General features: G+C 44.4%; 1 protein-coding gene across 2 annotated transcripts in view; it reads right to left on the reverse strand.

Moving 5' to 3' along the window:
- TFAP2E (transcription factor AP-2 epsilon) overlaps positions 1-17,935 on the reverse strand; it is a 67,147-nt gene that overhangs the window by 29,568 nt on the left and 19,644 nt on the right. For both annotated transcript variants that reach the window (XM_033957075.1, XM_033957074.1), the window contains one exon: positions 7,930-8,158. In XM_033957075.1, the coding sequence (XP_033812966.1) occupies positions 7,930-8,158 (229 nt within the window). The remainder of the gene's footprint in view (positions 1-7,929; positions 8,159-17,935) is intronic.

Consider the following 17,935-nt stretch of genomic DNA (forward strand, 5'->3'; position numbering starts at 1 on the left):
TGTTAATCGGTGGAGCTGCTGTAAATCTCTTTTCATTCCAGGCATGTGTCTTTGTAGTATAAAGTTAGCTTTAAGACATTTTAATTTCAGATTGTCATGAATTATCCTAACCACAGTTGTCTGGACTTATTCCTGCTTCTCTTGCTATTTGGCGAGTTGTTCGGTGCATCCTTCTGACTCGGTATGTCGCCAATGTGCTCTTGTGTGTGAATCGAGCTCGGTCATCCGCTGCCTGGCTTACAATCCACAGTGCCCGTTGCTCCGATCTCGCGTAGCAGCACTTCAAGGCCGTTTTTGTTCCAATCCTTCTATGGGAACTCTTTCAACAATCGGAGACAGCTGTAACCTTTGAGCAGTGCCAAGTTCTTTATCAGAATTTGGTCTTCTGCAGTGAAAACCATTTTGATACAGAGGCTGTTCCGCCTCTGCGCGTATCCCATAGCAACAATTCATTTTCACAAGCTAGTGTTGTGGTGTGATGGGAAATATTAACAACATTTTACATCAACTTCATTCACAACACAGTGCATTGAATTTCATAGGAATCGGCCGAATTCTGTGGAAAATATGACATAAAAAACCATGCAAATTGGACTCATGCATGTTATTGTGAACATCTTGAAAACTACACAGGTTAGGTGAGTTCTGAGGACCCTGCTCTATGATAATGTTATAGTTCGGCTTCCTGCTACGACATCATCATCATCAGTATGCAACTGGAACAGATGGCTAATGCTTGAACATCCATTTGTTTTCATAAATTTCATAACGGAGTGGGGAAAGCAAGCATGGAATTATATTTTAAACAGAGGAGGAATTGAAACTTGGGCCCACCTTGATGACTTATCCTGTTGTATTTGGCATCAAAATTCCATGTTGTTGAATTAATCAGACAGTGGGTTACATGCTTTGCTGTCCATGAGTCTCAACCATATAACCAGGAAGCACCAAAGCCGATATCTTAACTGGAAGAAAACCTCTGGTGCTAGAGCTGATTATAAGAAAGGAGAAGAGAATCTTTTCTGGCTCACTGATAACTTTGAAAACTCCCAAAATACTGTCCTGCCCCAGATTCTTAGCAATAGTGGGACAAGCTCCGACTGTGGAAATGCCGAGAGTAACCAAATACAGCAGGGCTGCCAACACAGGGACAATGGAACATCTTGGCTCCACATTGCTCCACCCATATTTTCTCACAGACCAGACGTATCCTGTCTTAAGAGAAGGGCTGGGAACCATAAACTGGTTGGAGCTGGTAGTGGTGCTGCAGTGCAGATCACTCCTCTGCAGCTGCTTGAATTAGCAGGGGGGGGAGGGGGGGTTTACCAGACGTCCGGATTTCCTTGGACATGTCCTTTGAGGACATGTCTGGGGGTCTGGACGGCTTTTGAAAAACTTCAAAATCATGTAAGGCAGGAGGGCATCATGCGCACTTGTGCGTATGTTATCCCATCGCATCCGTGCATGCCCTTCATTCTAATGAGAGCAGGCAGCGGGGGTCAGGACTGGGTGGGTCTAAGGGTCCAGATTTTATGCAAGAATAATCTGGTAACCCTACTGCAGCTGTACTTGACCCTGTGGTGAAATCATCGTTTTGTGCCTTTAAGAATGTGGCTGTAGGCATATTGGCATAGCGAGGATGAGAGGCGCCCGGGGTGGTCCAGGAAGTGACATCAAATGAAAAGCTGATGCTAGCGCCATCAGCAGGTTGGGGTTGTTGCTCATGCCAGGAACATTGAAGAGGGGGAATGGGGGCGGGTTAGGAGCGGAGGACAGGTGCTGGCGCCCCCATCAGGACGGTGCTCGGGGTGGACCACCCCACCGTACTACGCCACTGCATATGGCTATAGGTCTGCAATGGGAGAGATGCACGCAGAAAGACCTGCCCCTTTGGAGGTACTAAGTAGGAGGTGAGAAAGTCCCGGGCGATTGGATCGAATTTAAGAGGAAAGAATTTCCCAAAGGCGATTGCACAGAGCCAAGTAAATGCCTTGGGTTCCTGAAAGTCAATAAGAAACTTCCCGACAGATAAATTATGGGGGCTGTGAATTAGAGACTCCCGTCAATCCAACGCTCCACTCGTTGCCCATGCTACAGGTGCAAAGTGAGAAGTAAGGCACTGCCCGGATGGTTCTTTAGCTCAGAGGGGAGAGAATAGCGAGCCACATCCGGCAGGAGGTTCCCTCCCTCTTACGTACGCTGGTTAGTTCCCTTCACTAGTGAAACTACAGTTTGAAGGAGCCATCACTTCACTTATGTAATATCATACCCAAATCACTTTCTTCATGGTGTAGAACTTTAAATCACAGTATACAGTCATTTAAAAACCAAGATACATCGTACGTAGACGGATGCTATCTCTCCTGCCCCTTCAGCCAAAAGCACATCAAATAGATGAGTCTTCTAATCATGTCTCAGATTCCTCAATTCTCACTCAACATGCAAGTTACTTGGCAACATAGTCCCAAGATAATAATAAGAGCTTTATTTATAGCCCGTTATACCTTTTCCGTAAAGGAGTACATTGATATTACAGTGAGAATTGATTCCAATGAGCGTCCGAGCTGGGAATATTTGGTTCAACTTTCCATGGTCCATCGGTTGACTTTGAAGCACTTAACATTCCTCCAGTCATGGTCTTTGCCTGTGTCGAGCAACTTGTCATTAGGACTTTAGATGGAGGCTGATTTTATGAAAAACATTACAGGAATAATGCCCCCTCCCCAGACTATAAAGTTCACCATTTGACTGTGGGCAAAAGTTTGTGCCAGAGCTCCCCATGCATTCAAGATCCACATACAGGTGGCGGCAGTCCATGGACATAAAGGCATACTTATCAGCCCCGAAAAGAGGGAGAGCAGTGCTGCACCAGGATACAGGTTTCCACCACTCACTAACCCCTGAGGGATGCTAGGGGATGAAAGGGTGATAGATGGCCATTGAATAAAAAGAGGCAAGAAGGAAGCGGGAGGCTGGATAGGGGAAAAGATTGACATGAAATTGGACAGGAGGGATGAGATTTTCTGTGTTTGCCAAGCAAACCAAAATTTATGATCAGAATTGACGATGGAGAAAAGATATCAGGATGTACATTATAAAAAAACCCAGCAATAGTGCTGTATCAGTAGCAAGGCCAAGACTTTGGAACTCCACGAGAGGTACATTGAGAATATGTGCAAACTTCAAAACGTTAAAAAATCATTAGACATGCCTGTTTGCGAGAGCCTTCTCTTGACGGTTTTGAAATTGATAGTCATCCTATAATTGCTGAAATCAGATGGATTAATTTTATGACGTGATCTTATTGTTGATCTTTGATAAATTGGTAGAGTCCATTGTATTATGAATTCAGTGTTCCCGCTAAGCTGCGCTGGCCTGCGTTCGCGCACAAAATATTACATCGCAGCGCAAAGTTTCTCTTCACAGCGCACACACGCGTCGGTAAGGTAAGGGGACGCATTGGGGGGATTGCACTTCCCCACAATTGCCATGCTTCGGTTCCTCTTCTTCCTTCCTTCCTCCCCCCCCCCCCCCGCGGGACCCTGCGGCACCATCAACTCTTACTCCCTCTAATGTCGGCCCTGCAGCTCCAGACTTCCTCGCACCTTCTCCCCTCCCCCTTTGGATCGCTATTATTTTAAATGTTATAGCCGCGGAGCTGTATCCATCAGTGGAGATGTCTAACCTCGGCCTGCCCCGGAACTCTTACTGCAACAGTGACTTCCTGTTCCTGCCTAGACGGGCGTCTGCTGCAGTAAGAGTTCCGGGGCAGGCCGAGGTTAGACATCTCCACTGATGGATACAGCTCCGCGGCTATAACATTTAAAATAATAGCGATCCAAAGGGGGAGGGGAGAAGGTGCGAGGAAGTCTGGAGCTGCAGGGCCGACATTAGAGGGAGTAAGAGTTGATGGTGCCGCAGGGTCCCGCGGGGGGGGGGGAGGAAGGAAGGAAGAAGAGGAACCGAAGCATGGCAATTGTGGGGAAGTGCAGAGCTGCAGGGAAGAGTGTTGCGGTACCCAGCTGGAGGGAGAAGGAAGATGAGGGAGGGAATTAAAGGAGATGCCAGGGCTTGGAGCGTAGGAGGAAGGTATGCCAGTCTAAGGGAAAAGGAAGGGGGAGATGTGAGAGCATGGAGGGGGAGCGAAAGATGGAAGAAAAGGAAAGGAGAGAGATGCCAGAGAATCAGGGAAGGGGAGATACCAGACTATGAGGAGAGGTGTGGGAGAGGGAAGGCGAGGAGAGAGATGCCAGACCAATGGGGTGAAAGGAGAGATGGAAGGGGGAGGCATACAGTTTCTGGAAGGGGCATAGAAGGAGAGAAGATGCCATATAGGGGAAGAGAGACGGCAGACAGTGGATGGAAGGAAGAGAGTTACAAGAAGATGAGGAAAGGAGAAACCACAGAAGACAAAGGTAGAAAAAAATTTCTATTTATTTATTGCTTTAGGAGACATGTGTCACTGTTTCTGTGAAGCATTGTATGCAGAGTCCAGCTTCTTGCTGGTTCAATTTAACCTTTGTCTATGTATTTTTATTTTATCCCCCCTTTTACAAAACTGTGAAGCGTTTTTAGCACCAGCCTTGGTGGTAGCAGCTCTGATGCTCAGAATTTTATGAGCATCAGAGCTGTTACCTCCGTAGCTAAAATCCACACTACAGTTTTGTAAAAGAGGGAGGGGTTAGTTTGTGATTACATATTCCTTACTAGGCGAAGGTGTTTTCTGTGTTCTGTGTGTTCGAAAGACATGGTTTTCTGTTAGGATTGACGGTGTAGGATTGATCTGTGCTGGTCTGGCTTGTTTAGTTTTACAATGGGTGTATTGATGTACTGCTCACTGCAATATGTAAGATGCTGCCTTTTCCTAGGTACTCATGTGTGACGTGTGGTTTGTTACTAAAAATCATGATTTTCTTACAGATGGGGAGGGGGGGTGCCAAAAAATTATGGGTCCCGGGTGTTACATATGCTAGGTACGCCACTGTATGTAAAGATACCAGAAAGCTGGCGTAGCAAAAACTTCTAAGTTTTGAGTATTTAACCCTCCCACAATCTCACGGGCACTCGTTTCAAGTTTATTGAGATTTTGATTTAAACGCAATATCAAATATTTTCAATGCGTATAACAAAAATAAATTTGGGGAAATAAATAAAACCATTTGAACCAGTGTTCCCGCTAAGCTGCGCTGGCGTGCGCTGGCGCACAAAATATTACATCGCAGCGCACACGTTTCTCGTCACAGCGCACGATCGGAAGAGGCGTACGGCAGATGGCAGGGCGGCGAGAGGAGAATCGGGCGAGTTGGCTCATAACTTGCTGGCGCCCGATATTTTTGGCTCACGGTGAAAAAAGTTTGCTCACAACACCCGCCCGCTTAGAGGGAACACTGCTTGTTACCCGCTTAGGATTTAAGCGGGATAGAAATTTTTAAAATAAAATTAGGGTTATCAGATTTTTCCGAAGGAAAATCCAGACCCATGGCCCTGCTCCCAGGCCCGCCCAGATCTGCCTATGTCACGCTCCATTCTGCCCCCCCCCCCCCCACCAGCCTCGCACCCAGATGGCATCCATGCATGCCCCTTCCCAACGTCATTTTTGACGGGAAGCTTTTCAAAACCCGGACAAAGTGCCGGGTTTTGAAAAGCCGTCCGTACCCCCAGCCATGTCTGGGAAATCCAGACATCTGTTAACCCTGAATAAATACAATATGCAAGTACTCATTTTGTACCTGGGGCAAGGAGGGTTAAGAGGCTTGCCCAAAGTCGCAAGAAGCTGCAGCTGGAACTGAACCAAATTCCCCTAGGTCTCAGGCCGCTCCACTAACCAGTAGGCTCCTCCTCAACTCCTTTGGAAAATTTGGGACTGAACAGAAGATGAAAAGAGAGAGAGAGAAAGAAAGAAAAAGAGAGAAAGAGAAAGAAAGAGAGATATATACTGGGCACAAGGTGGAGAAAAGAAAGTGGCTGAGCACGTAGAGAGAGGGTGCTATGGCAGACTGAAGAAGGAAGCAGTGTGTCCAGAGTCCCTGCCGCTGAGGAGAGAGGTACCTTGGGGTTGGATAGGCCTAGGATACCAGCACCCTTGCACTGTCCCTGTCCCAGATGCTAGGGAACATCTCCAGCCCCTAAAAACTCCCTACCATGGCCTGTGCTTCTGTGACCGTGGGGGGGAGAGAGAGAAAACAAAAAGATAATTTACAGGTCGAACTGTTAGTTACGAGGGATTCACATTCAGCAAGATAGCAGAGTTCTGGGATTGATGCTAATTAACATATATATAAAATTATCTGGAAATTGGAATGTCAAGTGAGATGATTGAATTTGCAGATGACACTAAACTAATCAAAGTTGTTAAAAACACTTGGACTTTGAAATTTAATGTGGACAAATGCAAAGTGATGCACATTGGGAAGAATAATCCAAAAATCATAGTTACCGGATGCTAGGGTTCATCTTGGCTGCAGCACCCAAGAAAAAAAAAATCTGGGTGTCATTGTAGACACTACACGGACGACCTCTTTTACAAAGCTGCCGCACAGCAACAGCCCTAAAGCCCTTTAAACCTCTATGGGCTTCGGGGCCATTAGTGCAGCTTTGTAAAAGAGGCCGCAAATCTTTTTGCCCAATGTATGATGGCGGCCATAAAAGCAGACATGATGCTAGGCATTAGTAGGAAAGAGATGGTAAATAAGACCATTATAATGCCTCTGTATTGCTCCATGGTGCAACCTCACCTTGAGTATCGTGTTCAATTCTGGTCTCCATATCTCAAAAAAAAAACAACAACCCCAAAACAGAATTAGAAAAGGTTCAAAGAAGAACAACCAAGATGATAAAGGGGATGGAACTCCTCTTGTATGAGGAAAGGCTACAGAGGTTAGGGATCTTCAGCTTGGAAAAGCGACAGCTGAGGGGAGATTTGATTGAAGTCTACAAAATCCTGAACAGGTAAAAATGAATCATTACATTAGTTTATTTTATTCTGCCAATACCTTGCGGATCTAGGCATATTACAAAAGGATGAGATTCTGGTCATATCCAGAAGATTACAGGGAAGTTAATGGTTGGAACATTTATAGTCTAGTGATGGAGTGAGGTTATTGGTTGTATCAGGAGTTTGCCTTGACCTATTTCTTGAATAACCTGGTTTTTATTTCCCTCCTGAAGGCTTTGTAGTTTGGTACTGAGCTCAGTAAATTGGAGATGTAGTTGCCTAGTTTTACTGCTTTCATGGCAAATAATCTGTCGTGTATTTTTTATGCTGAATTCCTTTGATTGGGGGTTGGGTGAAGGGTGTCCGAGTTCTCCTTGGTCTGGAAAAGTTGTTCCGAGTTAGGCGAGTGTTCAATTTTTTACTTTTTGGTAAGGAGCAGTTAACGTAGATGATTTTCAAAAAAGGTTTGGACAAATTCCTGGAGAAGTCCATAGTCTGCTATTGAGACAGACATGAAGGAAGCCAGGTACTTATGACCATCAGCATCAATTTGTAGGTGGAATATTTTATTGGATTAACTTCATGGCCCAGTATGGCTATTCTTATGTTCTTATGAGACCCATCTGTCCTCAGGGGAGCACTGCACGACTTCAAATCCCTTCAGCACACACATGGGAAGGGAAAGAGCTTGGTTCATGGGTTTCACCTACATGTTCTGTGCACTCCCAACTTGGAGGCATTAGCAAAATTCAGCGGTCCTGGAGAGTCATGCATCTAGCTATCCATCAATTTACTTATTTATTCAAGCATGTGTTATACTACTAAAGCATCATTAAATGCCAAGGCAGTTTACAAAATATCAGAAGATCAAACACCCCCCTCTAACCCGTTCTTTAAGTTGTGTTCTGCAGGCGAGTTGCTCTGGGCTCCTTTTGTTCCTCTTACAAAATCTGGTTCTCTTTCATTAGCCAGTCACTCAACAACAAGGTCCTTACCTCCTAAGAACGCCTCCAAGAAGTGAGGCGTTAAGACACTCTGGAGGCGACAGCCGCCTCTGGACTTCTCCGACTGTCACTTTGTATTTGGAGGTAGAGCTGAGAAGGGACAAGCGTCCAGGAACCGAGCAGAAAACCTCATTTGGATTTGAAACTCCTCCAATCAAACTCTCTTTGTTCATTGATAGTGAGGAGATCGTGCTACCATTCTGCTTTGAGGGAATGGGTACTGAAACGAGGAGACAGAAGTGAAGTGAGTTCATTTTGAGGTTCATCTCAAAACCATTTCCACCAAAAATACATTATGCATTCCTTCTATTTCTCACCACCCAATCAAATAAGCTCTGAGCAGTTTACGATGAAACCCATGTTACAATCAAATACACAAAATCAAAACATCACATACAGAAAAACTGAAAATCTGTCAACTCAAGAGAAGGCCAGGTTTGACAATGTTTAGGGAAGCTCAACGATGAACTCTTTCACCAAGAAACTTTAAAGTTTCATGGTCAAAGATTCTTGGTCAAAGAGCTGCAGAAATTAGGACCAGCACAAGAACAGAGAATCGTGATGACTGTTGGAATTGAGCAGTCTATCAAATGGCCAAACAAATAAACAAAGAGTTATGTTAGTTCACCTAGATATGTAGAAATAGTGGTCAACATCGATTTGTAGGTGGTTATTTTTATTGGATTAACTTCAATCTTTCAAGAGTTCTCTCCTCTTCCTCAGATCAAGTCATGAAAACTATGAACTTCCACATATGGGTTTTCACATTAGGATCCGAGGAGGCTACACTTCCTGGACATAGCACCGCCACCCTCCATTTTCCCAAAAGCCCTCTGCCACTCTCTTCCCTTCTTCACCTTGTGAGCCAAGAGCAGAAGTCCATGGTCTTGCATCAATTAATCGCAAAACATGACTAAACACATTTATGGTAAGAACAGGTCACAGCATCATTTGTTGTACTGCAATCAAAACAAACTTTGTATGTCAAACAAGACCACCATTTGAGCTGGGTAGATAAGACCAATACATTAAACAAGCCCTTTCCTCAAGCTACCCTTGAGTGTCATAGTAATCCTCCATTGCTCTTCAGGACCCTGCCTTGCCACACCAAGGACCCAAGAAAGCTGGCATGGACCTCCATGCCACAACACCAGTCAAGTGACCCTTGCCTCAATGACTCCACTCCAAATAACCCATGAACTCAGATGCCCCCCCCCCCTCCCTTCAAGCTGCGACAATACTTCCCCAAAATACTTGAATGAACAGGTATCATCTTACTACCATCCCGCTAATAGAGAGAGTGGGTGGATAAGATGCCTCTGAGGAAAATTTGATTTCCTCAGCTAAGCTGCCCCCCCAAGCCATCCTGGGCAAGAAAATTTAGGCCCCTGTCATTTTAAATATAAAATAAGCCAAACACAGCTTGCCATGAAGGCAGCCAGACACAAGGAGCCTGAGGAAGTGGGCACCCCTTGGCCCCACATTAACGTGGATGGAGGGACAGAGATGATGAAACAGATAAAGGGCCTTTGAACTAGTGTAAGAAAGCCTACGTTTCTTCTAAGTCAGTCTCAATGTGTTCAATTGTTCTGATTTCAAATATTTTCTGTTCCTGGGGGGCTCCTGAAATTCAGGTTATTATTGTTTATTGAAAGCTGGCAGGACTGTGGCTCACGAGTTGGGCTGCTGCCTACACACCCAGAGGTTGCAAGATTGAATCCCAATGCTGCTCCTTGTGACCCTGGGCAAGTCGCCTAATCCTCCAGTGCCCACCGCTTTGAAATCCATAGCCACAGAAAGGCAGTATACAAGTCCCCAATTCTCTTTCCCCTTTCTATACCGCTATTAATGACTTGGGGGGGGGTCAATTAAGAGTGGTTACATGTAATGGCATAGCGAGAGTTACCTGGGGTGGTGGCACCCCCTACTCCTTCTCTACCCCCTCCTGCTGTGCATGCCCCTTCCCTTCCCCTGTATCTCTAACGTTCTGGGTGAGAGCAGCACCCCCCAACCTGCTGCTCGCACCAGCTTTGGCTCTTCCTCTGACATCACTTCCTAGACACGAGTCCAAGAAGTGACGTCAGAGGAAGAGCCGATGCTGGTGCAAGCAGCAGGTCGGAGTTGCTGCTCACGTCCAGAGGGGGAGGGACACCAGCACGCAGTAGTGAGGAGCGGGGAGAGGAGGACCCCCCCATTTCTACATCACTGATTCCTAGAGCTTCTGTAATGGTGTTACAATCTATATGCTACAGTGTCGGTGTGGTCTCTCTGAGAAACGTTTCTCTACTGAGCTGTCATTCTATTGGTTTTCTGCGACGATGGATGTGTGTCCTTGAGTTTTGGGGTTGTTCCTCCGATGTTGCATCCCTCCTTACATTTCTGGACTTAGAATGCGATCATTTATTCTGAACGTCTGTCCCATGAGAGCAGCAGGTCCTGGCACATGAGCCGATGTATTTTGCGCCTTTTGTTCCACTTGAGATTCTGTTTGGAGTTTCCTCATATAGTAGAAGTTTAGATCGGGGGAGGGCAGGAAATTTCTTTTAATAATTCATCCTCCAGAAATAGGGGTCGAAGAGCTTTCACGATTTCTCTTAGGTTGTCTACTTCTGTGTTCTGTGTTACCACAAGCAGTACACATCCCGTGGTTTTCCTCGTCTTGCTTTCTAGTACATGTTCCCTAGGTGTTTTGAGAGACGATGCAGTTTTCTTGGAGATGATTTTGGGGAGGTAGCCCTGTGGTTTAAAAGATTCTGTTCAAGCTTTAAAGGTCTTTATTCCAGTTTATTAGTTGCATTCCCCCCCCCCCCGAAACTGTTGCAAAATTAATTTAATCCTAACCCACAAGTACCTCAGGAAAACCTAAAGGAAATAAAGCATCTTCAACCCCTATTTCTGAAAGATAAATTATTAAAATAATATCTCCACACCCCTCGTTCTACTCTAGAAAGCCTTATAAAATGAATATGAATCACTGTTTGTGTGGTTGGGGTGGTTTTTCATTTTTTTGTGGAATTTGATCTTTTGGATAAATGACCTAATTGTTGCTCTACAATTAAGATGTTATGAGTATACGTATGGGTTGACTTGTTTGTTTTCACTCTTTGGTTTTGAATGTTTTTGTCACCAGCCATCTTCAAGTCATCCAAGAGCACCTGATGAAGACCGTTTGGTCAAAACATATCGGGTGAACAGTTATAGAACTGGACTTTCTTAAAGGCTGTTGTCACCTTGGGTTAGAATACGACTAAAAGTTTTAAAGCTCCAGCTAGTTCAGATCTGCTCTGTCTTTTAGACAAACCTTGGAAAACGTCACAATACAAGATGCGTCGGCAGATATCACAAAACCCCACAAGGGATGGACATTCAGAATAAACAACTCATCATGCTATTCTATGAATACAGTATATGATCCAATTCTAAAAGCAATGTTGAACCAACAAGCCAGTATTTTAATATGAAGTTCTTAACCCAGCCAACCAACTTCCTAAATTCTGGGCTTTATTATCTTATTTCGATAAGTACCAATTTGCAGAAACGAAATTCTCTTGTTTTGACATTGCATCAGATCATTGATCGAACCATATCCAGGTCATTCTCTTCTTATTGGGTTGAGAGCTTTTCATCACCCCCTTGTAGAGTGAAGACTTTCAGTCTCTGGTAACCAGAGCTGAGCTTGTGATGTCATAATGCCTCATTCCACCAATAAGAGCCAACCTCATCAGTGATGTCACAATGGCTTGATTGTCTTCCTATACTTGGCTCACTTTTATTACGTACCAGGAGATGCTGAAAAGTTCTTAGCCCAACCTACCAACTTCTCTAAATTCCGAGTGTTATTTTGCCACCGTAGCTGAACAGAGTGTTATCTTATTTCGTCAATTTCCAATTTGCAGAAACAAAATTCTACGTTTTGACATTGTTTCAGATCATTGATTGAACCATATCCACGTCATTCTCTTCTTGATTGGGCTGAAAATTTTTCAGCACTCCCGGTACATTTTACTTGCTAAGTTCCATTATAAAAATGTCATCCCCCCCCCCCCCCCTGAGATATGTAAGAGCCGGTTGATAATTGCTCTAGATCCATCCTTGCCATTTTCAGGACTTCAGTCCAGAAAAATGTCTGCCCCGCACTGGCCCTATTTCCCCAGCTATCAAGTTGCCATCAAAAGCTACTGCAATCCAGCCCCTCCTGATCTGTCTTCTCACTTAAGGGACACACAGACTGTTAATGTTTGTTGGATACAGGCTCACTGCTCATCTGTCTGTCTATCCTCCCACCCCACCCCAACCTTTTCACTGAGCTGAATAACCTAAGGCCTGGATCAGTTTGTATTATCTAAACCCAGGGTAAATGCAATGTTTTGTCACTGGCCTGAGGAAGAGAAGATACAGTTACTGTACGGCATTGCAAAGAGAGATTTGTTTCTCCTACGACAGCTTTTCCCACCCCATCGAGAAATGTTGGGGAAACTGCAAAAGTCCATATTGAAAAAAATAAACATTTTAATTTTGATTGCTAGCCTGTTCAATGATTTATCTACTTAGCTATTTTTCTTTGCTTTAGGATGGCAGATAAAGGCCAAATGGCCCATCCAGTCTGCCCTTCCCCAGTATCCATTATTTCTTTCTCTCTCAGAGATCTCACATGCCTATCCCAGGCCCTTTTGAATTCAGACAGTCTCTGTCTCCACCACCTCTTCTGGGAGACTGTTCCACGTATCTACCACCCTTTCTGTAAAATATGTATTTCCTCAGATTACTCCTAAGCCTATTAACTTCATTCTATGACCTCTCATTACAGTGTTGCCTTTCAAATGAAAGAGACTCGACTCATGCGCATTTACTTACATAAGTATTTAAATATCTCTATCATATCTCCCCTCTCCGGCCTTTCCTCCAAAGTATACAGATTGAGATCTTTAAGTCTGTCCCCATACGCCTTATGACGAAGACCACGCACCATTTTAGTAGCCTTCCTCTGAACCGTCTCCATCCTTTTTATATTTTTTTGAAGGTGCGGCCTCCAGAATTGTACACAATATTCTAAATGAGGTCTCAAGAGTCCTATACAGGGGCATCCATACCTCCTCTTATACAGGGGCATCCATACCTCTCCCTATGCACCCTAGCATCCTTCTAGCTTTCGTCATCACCTTTTCAACCCGTTTGGCCACTTTAAGATCATCACACACAATCACACCCAAGTCCCGCTCTTCTGTCGCGCACATAAGTTCTTCACAGAAGGTATGGGTATGATACTCAGGAACCATGCAAAGCCCAGGACACTTTTATAACCAAAGTGTAATAACCAAGAAGAACCATGTAAAGAAAATATTACATGTTGCCTGTTAAAAGAATATAATGCGACTATGTGGTTCTGAACCATGAAGCACTTCCTGTCCTCATGGACTTCAAAACCAGTCAGGTTTTCAGAATATCCTTTATGAACATATGTAAGAGAGATTTGCATAGTATTAAGACAGCATGCATGCAAATACCTCATACATATTCATTTGGTTTTGTGACCCATAAGGACGAACTCCCATCATGCCAGGCCTTTAGTCACCAATACCGATGCATTGTGGGAAGCAGCTGGGGCTAAAAGGCATCTCAGTGCTTTGGAATGTTTCTTATTACCCAGGAAAGGTTCAAAGTCGTCGTTCTCCTGAAACGGGATCATCTGATAGCTTTGGAACACCAAAGATATTTCGATTTGGCAAGAAGCCCTTTGACAAAAGCTAAGCTCTAAATTCATAAATACATGCGGTGGACCACCCAAGCACCGCTTAATAAAACGAACAAGGCCTTTAAAAAAGGCACCCATTATACCTAATTCTCCAAGTCAATCTAGAAAAGACAACACTTCTGTGAATGGCATCAATGATGAACATCGTGCTAAGGATGTATTGGGACAACGCAGAAGTGAATCAGCCTGACCCCGGGAGAGGCCTAAAGAAAAAAAAAAATTATTTTCTATTAGAAGAGATACGGTTAAAGTGAAGCAAGGATCTAACCTGGATCAAAACCAACCTGGGAGGTGGCCAGACAACATTTTGAGCAAAAGTCGTTTGTTTAAATCATCAAATTACTTTAAAAAAAAAAAAAATAACATCCAGCCAGGGAGTCTCTTTTCGCTTGTTAAAATGACTATAAAGTGAACCTCTGGAGACACATCACTTTGTAAAAGTAAGACTTGCTTTTTCTGTGAAGCAGATCTCCGGCTTCCAGCTTTTTGTGTGCTCCATTATATGGTTAAAAATCCCTTTAATAGGTCCAGTTAGTGCACCATAAAGTTTCAAAAGGACTTAAGCCGAATCTTTCGGGAGCTGACATGAAATGTGGCCTTCCTATTACCTGATGTTATCTGTTTTTGAGTTTTACATTCCACGGCAGTCACTGCTTCAGCAAGAGCCACAGTATAAGGAACCTTTTTCAAGTTTTCTGCCTTTACATTTGTGCGGGCAGTAAACAAGCAAACCAGTCTCCAGAGGATTTCCGATACTTGGACTTGACTAAGCCTGGGTTTTGGACTTACAAGGCAGCGCCTTGTAGGATTTGTAGTCCTGCTTCTTACAAAAAAACAAACCAGCACTGCAATACCAGAATGCACTGGGAGAGGAGAATAAGAAGAAGTCTAACATAAGGGCTCCCTCTAGAGCAGGGATCTCAAAGTCCCTCCTTGAGGGCCGCAATCCAGTCAGGTTTTCAGGATTTCCCCAATGAATATGCATTGAAAGCAGTGCATGCAAATAGATCTCATGCACATTCATTGGGGAAATCCTGAAAACCCGACTGGTTTGCAGCCCTCAGAGGGGCTTTGAGATCCCTGATCTAGAGACAGGGTTCATGGCAGCTGGATGGATGCAGCTTTAAATCATTCTGCTCTGGAGAAGATATTGACGTGCTGTGATGGCAGCCCAAACATGTGTAACGAGTTTTGCAACCAAATAGGAGCCAAAAGGAAACAGGGTGGTGAAAAATGAAGAATATCTTTGGTGGAGAAGACTAGAGGCAGAGATGCACCAAATCGCAGGCATCTCTGAAAATCCAGAGGGAGGTACAGACTTTATCCCCCCCAGTTCTAAGGAAAGAGTTCATTCAGAGCCTCTCACTTTAGTTGCTTCCTGGAAGTGTGCAAGTCGGGATGTGCTGTGCGACAGGGAAAAGTTATGAAAAATGAATTATAAACTTAGAGAGAGAATCTAACAGAACTTCAAAATACCCGACACTTCGTGCATTCACCTCATGTTTTCATAATACAGCTCTGCCACTGCACCTCACTCCTGCCCTGCAGCGCTCCCGATATGCCAGTACAGAGACCCTCCCACACAGCTCTGCCAATGCACCTCACTCCTGCCCTACAACACACCCGATATGCCAGTACAGAGACCCTCACACACAGCTCTGCCAATGCACCTCACTCCTGCCCTACAGCACCCCCTGCTATTCCAGTACAGAGACCCTCACACACAGCTCTGCCAATGCACCTCACTGCTGCCCTACAACACGCCCGATATGCCAGTACAGAGACCCTCACACGCTGCGCTCCCGATATTCCAGTACAGAGACCCTCACACACAGCTCTACCAATGCACCTCACTCCTGCCCTACAGCCAGATATGCCAATACAGAGACCCTTTACATGGTGTCAAGTCTTAAAGGCTCAAAAAAAATGAATCACACAAGTTAACCACAGCAAGGATAGGAGGATTAAAAAGTGAACCTGGAAATATTAATGCCTAGACAGGTAGAACCACATACTTTCTAGAAAAGATTCTCTCCACGTCTGTCTGAAATTAGTTGGTCCCATGCCCAGCTGTTTCTATTGAATTAACTAGAGGCGACAGACTGACAGCATGGGTTGTACCAATACAACCCTTGGGTACCTCTCCAAAAAGGTGGTTAAAGAATCCTAGTAAATAAATACAACCTGTCTGCAATGTCTTATTTCTTCAGGAATTCCAAATCCTGTTACATTTTCAGCATCTTTATATCTTCAGTCTAAATTAGGTAGTTTGTAAGCCATGGCCTGGGGAGAAAGCCCCATTGCCAGGAGGCAGTGAATGCACAGGACACAGCTGTTCCATTGGGTCTAGACTAGATGAGACCAGAGGGGCAAAACAAATGCTTCCCTATGCTGGCAATCAACTGCCAGTTCATGCAACAGTTCTGGAAGGGTTTTAACATTCACTTGAAACCTGAGGTAAAGGCATCAGTCCATCTGCCATCTTGGAGATTCCTCAAGTTAGAGAAAGGCAACGATGAAGAGTTATCCAGTTCCAGGCTGGAGATTTTGAGAGACAGTCCTGGTTTAGACAGTAACCCAAAGCAATGTGGGTTCTGCCCATTCAAGCCAGTGCTGCAACAGGATAGGATGGTGACAAAACCAGGACTGTCCCAACATCTCCAGCTTGGAACTGGGTAACTCGGCATCTCTGTATTTCTCTAGAGCAGTGGTCTCAAACTCGCGGCCCGGAGGCCACATGCGGCCCGCCAGGTACTATTTTGAGGCCCTTGGTATGTTTATCATAATCACAAAAGTAAAAAAAAAGTGTTTCTTGATCATATGTCCCTTTAGCTATAAATTACAATATTATTATAAAGACTTAGCCAAAAGGAAAGATTTTTAAACTTTAAAGGAGTTTTACCTCATGCAAAGTTGTCATTTCTTTAATAAGACATTAACTATTTTTTCCGAGGCCCTCCAAGTACCGTCAAATCCAAAATGTGGCCCTACAAAGGATTTGAGTTTGAGACCACTGCTCTAGAGTGACAGGAACAATCAGAAAATAATGATGGTACCAGTTTGCAAAAATGAAGAAATCCAATAGTAAAGGAAGGAGTACCAGTACCCCTCTCGCCAGCCAGTCCCTTAGTTCAACCTGTATCCTAAACAACGATGGAATGGTTGCTACTTGGGACCTGGGTAAACTATTGTACGGCATCTAGACTCTTTGTTCGGTACTGTATTTAAACTTATTGTATAGTATTGTATTTAGACTTACTGTATTGTATTATATGTGGACTTATTGTATTGTATTAGCATTGTACTGTACTAAGACCTTTGTTATTCGCTGAATGTCCAGCCTTCTTACATTGTAAACCGCCTAGAAGTCGCCTGACTATGGCGGTATAGAAAAATAAAGAACATAAGAACATAAGCTTCCCTATGCTGGCAATCAACTGCCAGTTCATGCAACAGTTCTGGAAGGGTTTTAACATTCACTTGAAACCTGAGGTAAAGGCATCAGTCCATCTGCCATCTTGGAGATTCCTCAAGTTAGAGAAAGGCAACGATGAAGAGTTATCCAGTTCCAGGCTGGAGATTTTGAGAGACAGTCCTGGTTTAGACAGTAACCCAAAGCAATGTGGGTTCTGCCCATTCAAGCCAATAAAGAACAAAATAAAGAACATAAGTTATTATTATTATTATTATTAGATGGATCCAGTCTGGCTATTCTTAGGTCCCAGAGACTAACCGCAGTGAATAAGTACATGCCATCCTGAGGCATTTCTAGCCCTCTGTCTCACATGAGGCAAGGAAGAAGAGTATTCGTGAGTTTTTTTAGGCTCTCTATCATTTACGCTGAGTTTTACTAACCGTGGAAGAGATTCTTATTGTGGGCTGGCGAGGTAAATGCTGAGACACTCGTTGGAATAAAATAAGCATCGAGCTGGCCCCTGGTAAGAAGCTCCTCTGCGGTTTCATAAAAGGAGCCCTTAACGAGCTAATTTCTATCTAAATACTGTAGTAATATTGGGCTTGATATTCAATGGATTTATACTCCTAGCTTTGGCTAGGGTTACTAGACGTCCGGATTTCCCCGGACAGGTTAGGGGTCCTTCAGGCAGGAGGATATCCGTGCATGCACAGATATGACATGATGATGGCACGTGTGCATGCATCTACGTATGTGCTGCCCAACGAGAACAGGCAGCAGGGTGCGGGATTGGAGGCGGGGCTGGGGCATGACGGGGATGAGTGGGACGG

Source organism: Geotrypetes seraphini, chromosome 8, assembly GCF_902459505.1.
Source record: "Geotrypetes seraphini chromosome 8, aGeoSer1.1, whole genome shotgun sequence".
Lineage (NCBI taxonomy): Eukaryota > Metazoa > Chordata > Amphibia > Gymnophiona > Dermophiidae > Geotrypetes > Geotrypetes seraphini.